This window comes from Galeopterus variegatus, unplaced genomic scaffold, assembly GCF_000696425.1.
Source record: "Galeopterus variegatus unplaced genomic scaffold, G_variegatus-3.0.2 Scaffold3613, whole genome shotgun sequence".
NCBI classification, from domain to species: domain Eukaryota; kingdom Metazoa; phylum Chordata; class Mammalia; order Dermoptera; family Cynocephalidae; genus Galeopterus; species Galeopterus variegatus.
In genome coordinates, this window is record NW_007729724.1 from 144,606 (window position 1) to 152,521 (window position 7,916).

At 37.3% G+C, this 7,916-nt stretch overlaps 1 protein-coding gene across 1 annotated transcript in view; it reads left to right on the plus strand.

The window, feature by feature from the left end:
- The window catches only part of FAM81B (family with sequence similarity 81, member B), a 68,763-nt gene that overhangs the window by 34,615 nt on the left and 26,232 nt on the right, over window positions 1–7,916 (plus strand). Inside the window, exon 5 of the mRNA XM_008585535.1 lies at window positions 2,873–2,991. Within this exon, the coding sequence (XP_008583757.1) occupies window positions 2,873–2,991 (119 nt within the window). The remainder of the gene's footprint in view (window positions 1–2,872; window positions 2,992–7,916) is intronic.

Consider the following 7,916-nt stretch of genomic DNA (forward strand, 5'->3'; position numbering starts at 1 on the left):
TTTTTTTTTTTTTGTCTGCCTATGTTATTTCAAACAGCCCATCTTCAAGGTCAGAAGTTCTCTCTTCGACTTCTGCAAGCCTGCTGGTTAAACTCTCTGTTGAGGTTTTTATTTCATTGAATGAATTCTTCGGCTTGACAAGCTCTGCTACATTCTTTTTCAGGGCATTGATTTTCTTGTACATTTCTTCTTTCAGGTCCTGTATACTTTTCCTCTTTTCATCATGTTATCTAGATGAGTTTTCTTGTATCTCATTTGGTTTCCTTAGAATTATCACTCGAAATTCCTTGTCAGATATTTCAAGGGCTTCTTAATTTATCATTTGGAGTTTTAGTACTTTTTAATTCTTATTGATTTGATGATCTCTTTTACATATTAAGGATAAGAACCAATGATACATTGGTAAATGTTTAACAATCAGCTGTTGATTTCTTACAGGGGGCAGGAGGAATCTGGTTTGTAGTATTTGCCTGCCTATTTTCATGGTGTAAATACTCTCACTGTACTTTCGATCATCCAGCATGATGACACTGAACACAAAGATGGAAAGAGATATGTACAATCAGTTCTCGCAGACAGGTATATGATGATTGCAGCATACCACTGAAACCCTTGTTGACAACATTTGTTATAAATGTTTTTCCAGTTTGCTTTTTACATCTTAATTGTATTTACAATTATTTTACAAGTTTTATATAAAGTTAAACATTCAAATATTTTGCTTTGTTATTTTTCTCATTACAGTAGTCCCCCTTTATCTGTGGTTTCACTTCACATGGTTTCAGTTACCAAGGTCAACCAAAGTCCAAAAATATTAAATGGAAAATTCCAGAAATAAACATTCACAAGTTTCAATTGTGTGCCATTCTGAGTAGCATGATGAAATCTCGTGCTGTCCAGCTCTGTCCTGCCTGGGACATAAATCATCCCTTGTCCAGTATGTCCACACCGTACATGCTCCGCACCTGCTAGTCACTTAGTAGCCATCTCAGTTATCAGATGAACTGTTGTGGTATCACAGTTCTTGTGTTCAAGTAACCCTTTTTTTCCCTAATAATGGCCCCAAAGCACAAGAGGAGTGATGCTGGCAACTCAGATATGCCAAAAAAGCTGTAAAGTTCTTTAAGTGAAAAGGTGAAAATTCTTGACTTAAGGAAAGAAAAAAAATCATATGCTGAGGTTGCTAAGATCTACAAAAAGAACAAATTTTCTATCCATGAAGTTGTGAAGGTGGAAAAAGAGATTCAAGCTAGTTTCGTTGTTGCACCTGAAACTGCAAAAGTTATGGCCACAGTGTGTGGTAAGTGCTTAATTCAGATGGAAAGGGCATTAAATTTGTGGTTGGAAGCCATGAATAGAATACGTGTTCTAATTGTCATAATGTTCTACTTTATTATTAGTTATTGTTGTTAATCTTTTACTATTCCTAATTTATAAATTAAACTTTATCATAGGTATGTATGTATAGGAAAAAATGTATAGGGTTCAGTAATAACTGTGGTTTCAGGCATCCACTGGGGGTCTTGGAATGTAATCCCCAAGGATAAGTGGGGATTACTGTACTTTTAAGATGAGAAAATTCTTCATTCAGAGAAGAAATGATCTCTTTTCTGTTATTTTTACGGCTTACTTTTAATTTATATTTTTAATCTATTTTTTCTAAAATCTGTATTGATATATGACATGAGGTAAGGATCTAAATTGAATGTTTTCTGAATAAGTAACGAGAGATCCCAACACCATTTGTGAAATTCCTCCCCTACGGATTTGTGTATCTCATGTATTGCACATTCCTTTGCTACATTTACCAGGGTCTTCATTCCATTACACTGATGTAGTTGTACATGGATCTAGCTGGCTATACACCATTCCCACACCCACTCATCCTTGTTTTATAAAGTGTTTTAGTAAATAGCAGAACAGTTTCCCTTTCATCACTATTCTTTATCAAAAAAAGAAGGAAAAAACCCCTACATACATGCAAAAAGACAAAACCAAACTCTAGCTAATGTTTTTGACAGTTTCATTTCTTCAATTAAAGCTATTTTTAGTTTGTTTCAATCTGACAGTTTACAAATGGGTAAAAGATTCTGTATATGGTCTTTGAAATTCTGGTAATTGATTTGTTACAAAAAATTCTTCTTTTCCTAGTAAAATTCACAAACATAAATTAAAACAACTATGTTATACATAAATCTCTCATGTTCTCTAAGAAACCTAGAACAACAAACCATTTTATGCGTATGAAACAGAGTAAAATTCACAAACATAAATTAAAACAACTATGTTATATATAAATCTCTCATGTTCTCTAAGAAACCTAGAACAACAAACCATTTTATGCGTATGAAACAGCTTGATTCAGATTTGCTTGCATTAGCTGTGTTAGCTTCACTGTGGTTCTGATTCAGTCTGTAAAGGACCTCTTGCCCAATGCCATACTGAAAAATTCCTTTTTCTAAACTTACCACCAATTATGTAACAGGTATCTTGTGAAAAGCTTTTATATCAGTGATGGCCAAATGACAATCCATGGTCATATCAACATGACAAATATGTTCTGTTTGGACCAGATAATGTTTACAAAAGATTTTGAATAAGATGCCAATATTTTTAAACTTTGAGATTCCACAAAAAGTCTGGATTTTGAGCTTCTGTTGAAACACTATTGAGACATCATTCCCAACTGGCAACAATCAGCTGGAATCAAGCCACTGCTGAGCAGAGATTGCCTCTCTCTGAGATGGGATTCTCTCACTCATTTACACTGTCAGCCTAACTAAGAAATGCATTTAATTTTGTAAACCCTACTTTACATGGTGTTTTCTTATAATGTGTGATGAGAAATTAATGTTTTAACTCAAAATTACAGATTTTAGAAGACCAAATAAGAGTTCGAGATCAGGCGGCCACAGGAACTAATTTTGCAGTGCAGGAGATAAACATCAAACACCTACAGGGAGTTGGAGATCTTCGAGGAAGAGTAGCCAGGTGAGAAGCAGCATATTAACTAACATTTAGCAGTCAGTTCTTGGCCACTGAATACTCAAATTCTCAAATTCCCAAATTTCATATTGTAGAAAACAACAAAATAGATTTGCTGCCAAATGGATATAAAGTTTTGAATAACATCTTGTACATGATATTTCTAAATTAAAAGCATTACTGGTATGCAATTCAGAAAAAAAATCTGTAGGTATTAACAACGGCAAGGCTACTCTGGCAGATACATCAAAAATTACTTGTGAGTGGCTGGCAATGGATACCTCCATCTCTGCATTTTCTCCTAGGGCTTCTTCTGTCCTGGAATACCCCCACTCCCATCTTGGTAATCCTCTCAGAAGTATTCTTAACCAAACAAGAATTAGACCATTAACCCCTAAGTGAAACCTCTTTGTCTTGGTCCATTTCTGCTGCTATAACAGAATACCGGAGACTGGGTCATTTATATAAGTAGAAGTTCATTTTCTCACAGTTCTAGAGTATGGAAAGTCCAAGATCAAGACTGCATCCCTCAAAGGGGGGGAATGCTGTGTCCTCACATGGCAGAAGGCCAAGAAGAGCAAGCTACCTGAAAGCTGCGTGAAGACTCTTTTATAAGGGCCTTAATCCCATTCATGAGGGAAGAGCCCTCATGGCCTAATGACCTCTTAAAGGTCCACCTCTTAATCCTGTCTCATTGGCAACACCTGAATTTTGGAGGCGACACATTCAAACCTGCACTCTCCTAAGATAGTCATCCATTCAATTCGGCAAAATTGTATTAAGCACCTACCATACATCAGGCAGTGTGCTAGAATTCAGCAACTTTCTGTAGCTGTTCACAATTTACCTGGCAAAACAAGCTCCCTCCATAAGCAATAAGGTGAATCTTATGCTGAAAACATGGGGTGCTGTGGAATATCCAAATCAGATTAAGGCAAAGGAGAGGTTTCCTGGAGGAGGTGAACCTAAGATGTGTTTTGAAGGATTTTTAGCAGGCAGTTAGACAAGGAAGGGTGGGGGAAACACTTCACATAGGAGGAATAATATGTGTAAAAGAACTGAGGGAAGGATTACTGTGACATGTTCAAGGGCCTACCTGTGGGAATGGTATTTCGGAGTATGCATTTAGGGAGAGATGGTAGATGAAGGCAGAGAAGTGGTCCAGAGTTGGGAGATGAGAGATCTCATGGGCCAAGGTAGAGTTTTAACTTTATATAGAAGGTTATAAATAGTCATGGGAGGATTTTAAGTAAGGGGGTAACATATCGTATTTAGTGACATTCCGTTAGTAGCTGAATTGGTGGGGTACAGGAAGAGAGCATGAAGACCAGAGGAAAGCTATCGCAGCAATCCAGGTGAGAATGGCAAGGGCCTAACCTAAGGCACTAGCCGTGGAGGTCTAGAGCAGGGGACAGACAACACAGACATTTGGGAACTACAGGATTAGTTCATGAATAAACATGGAAGATGAGTTAAGAAGCGGGGAGTCAAGGGTAACTGCCAAAGTTTCTGGCTTGAGGACTGACTGAATGCTCATGCTATTTGACAGAGAAGGAAATATGAAATGAGGAGCAGTTTTGACCAGGAGGTGGAAAGAGAAGCTGGGGGTAATAATGTATTTGGTCTTCACCATGTTGTGTATGACACGCCTATGGAATATTAACCAGAATGGGCATGAAGCTCAGAGGGGAAGGCTGGGGTAGGTGGTGGGTGGGATGTGTGTGTCAAGGATGTCCAGGTTTCTGGTTGGCCCACAACATAAACGATTTAATGCCTCTGGGAAAGACTCCGTAGTTCTGGAGTGCAGCTTCATTCCTCTTAAAAATTAAAGAAATATATTATCTAGGAAATAATAATCATGGTTGGAAAATTCTTATCAAGAAAAAGTAACTGTCTAACAGTCCAAAGACTATACACACACACATATATATACTCATATATATATAATTATTTATCTATTAATATTGTATATAATGCATTATATTTTGTATGTATTTTATATTGTATATAAATATATAAATAAAATAGTGTCTGGCTAGGCTAAAGCTACTGTCTAAGGCCTGGAATCCTGACAGCACCAATTGCCTAGCTCTTAGTCCTGTTCGTGATGCCAATTTGTCTGCTAGACGACCACACTAGTTGTCATGACTGTTTTACCTGCCAGTAATCCTGCACTGGCTGGGCTGATGGTTGAGCTAGGGCTGGGTCTGGAGCTCCCAGACCCCTCAAGCCCATTCACAGACTGGATCACAAACCCTTCACATGCCGGGCTGGGTCGCCAGACCCTTTCACGCAGGTCTATAAGCTAGGCAACCAGCCACACAGTCCTTAGAAGCTACAGGTCTGGAAAAATATGGCTGTGCTGGGCAGGTGCCCGAGGCAGTAAAACACCAGCCAAAGTGGCACTGCCTCACAGGCACACCTACTCCACCCACACACATAATGTTTACCGACCGAGTCTGGACCACCTCTGAGGAGAGGGGAGCCTGACCAAATTGTTCCATTTTCCCAACAAATAGTTATATATAATTACATATTTCATTATATAATATTTGATACATACAAACTTTCTTGGTAATGTTTGGGTGAATTATGAAGGAAGATAATAAAACAAACACCAGAAAATCTACAATCCTACTTAGATGTGCCATGTTTTTTGCAGAGAAGATAAACACCAAACATCTGTTCTAAATGAAATATAATTTGGTTCAATTTGGTGGCATGCTGATGGCACGCCTATTATTTATTTCTTTCTGCAAACCATTTGCATAACCTGTCATTTTGTTCTTGTAAATCCTGTTTTACATACAAGACTAAATAACAAATGGATTAAAAGTAACCAAGAGATTAATGGAATTACCTTAAGAAGATGTACAACTCTTTTTACCTTGCTCCAATTTGTTACATTTCTCTTCAATCTTAAGCAATGATTATAGGACAAGGTTTTATTTTTCCTTGAAATGTCTCCTTTTAATGGAAAATTTTTGAAATCTATTTGGTAATCTGAGACAACCTGGCTAAAAGCCATGGACTTAAACTTATCTTTCCTCTCCTGTTTCTTTTCTGTTTTTTTCCAGACAAATGACTAATGAACAAGCTAAGGTAGATTGATTACTCTCTTTCCACATATAGTCACCTTAATTCCAATTAGCATTTTGGCATAAGTGAAATTAAGTTGATCATTTTAACATAATTGCTAGCAAACATTTTACTGCTTCATAAATCAGGCTCAGTATTAATAACTACAATGTGCTTTAAATTTTACACCTTATAGTGGCAGTTTAAAAGCAAGTACTTCTAATGAGATGAGGTTTTCTCCAAGTTGCCCAGGCTGATTTTGACACTGTCTCCTCTGTTTGATAGATTAGTCTAAAGTTAAAAAAAATAAAAAGCGCAAGCATGCAAAGGGCACCCATGGATCTGTAGCAGCAGGCAGAGGAGGACAACCCTCTAGCTACATTCAGCTCTTTGGGACTCCAAGACAAATCTGAATATGGGAAAAAAAATGATAAATTGTGTTGATGTGGGATTAAATGCAAAATCATGTCCTTTGAAGAAACATAATGCTATTATAGATACTATCAACTTTTAAAAAGTTAAGAGGGGAAACTTCTGGTTAAAGAGGGCAAAATAAACACATTTTCTTCCACTCCTATCACTAGAGACATGTCAAAGCCAGTGAAAAGTAAAAGAAGGAAAACAAAAACTTTATCATTAATATAAAATGGAAGTTGCCAAAATCAATAACCACGAACTAAGCACACTTACCAAATACTATGATGTTTGGACTGATAGAGTTCTTCTCAGACCTTAAACATAATGACTTCCTCCAAATCAAGAGTCATAATCCTGAAAGGCATAAGCTAAATAATTTGAATAGAGCAACATACTGGAGAGAAAGGAAATGTCCCTTTAGAGATTCAGGTCAGCAACACAGAGCAGCTGGGAGGAGCAGCTGAAGATGCGACAGTGTTCTTTATCATTTCTGTCATCTAGGACCTAACTCCTTGCCAGTTCATACCTCAGAGAAACTGGCTGAGAAAGGAGAGGAGGCTGTAGTGTCACAACAGAGAAGCTACAACAATGATTTGCTGTGACATACCCCAATCTGTTTTTTGAAGGGACAATGGGGAAAGGTGCCCCCACCACCAGGCCTAAATAATATTAGATTTGATACTGCAAACTTTAATAGAGGATGGCATCGACCCACCACCAACTCACCCACTGATCTTCTGCAGGTAGCCAGAAGCATTCAAAACTGTAATAATGATAGTTAGAATCTAGTCATGCATAAAAATCACCTCCACAACCATCATAGATAGATAGATGATAGATAGATAGATAGACAGACAGACAGACAGGATACATAGAAAGAATGAAACACAAGCAAAAGACTGATGAATATACTTCATGAGAGGAATTATCTAGAAAAGCACAGGAAGAATTCAGACCCAAAGTTCAGGTTTCAAAGAAATTAAGAGCAAAACAAAGCTAAAAGAATATTGCTGCTTGAATAGTCATGTGTAATTTGGCCTCTTCCCAAAGTCCCACTAAATCTACCATATAAAGATTTTCTCTTTAAAACATAAACCGACAAGGATGGTATATCAGCATAGAAGAAGTCTTAGAACCTAAAAAGCAGATGGACATGTGGAAACTGCCTTAGCAAACTTAATAAAGTCAATTTTTATGCTGTAGGAGAAGCTGAGAAAGACCTGCTTTTATACCACAGAATTCTCAAAGGCTCCAAGCTTGGCTGTAAGAAGAGGAACTGAGAGCAGCTCTGGGAGTCAGGGCCATGAACCACTGTAGTGTGTTATTAGCCTTCTAGTTATTACCGACTTTTAAACTATGGGCATGATTTACTTTGATAAGATAAAAATTAATTTTAAAAAGATATAAAAGGGTTTCCCCCCCCAAAAGAGATTATT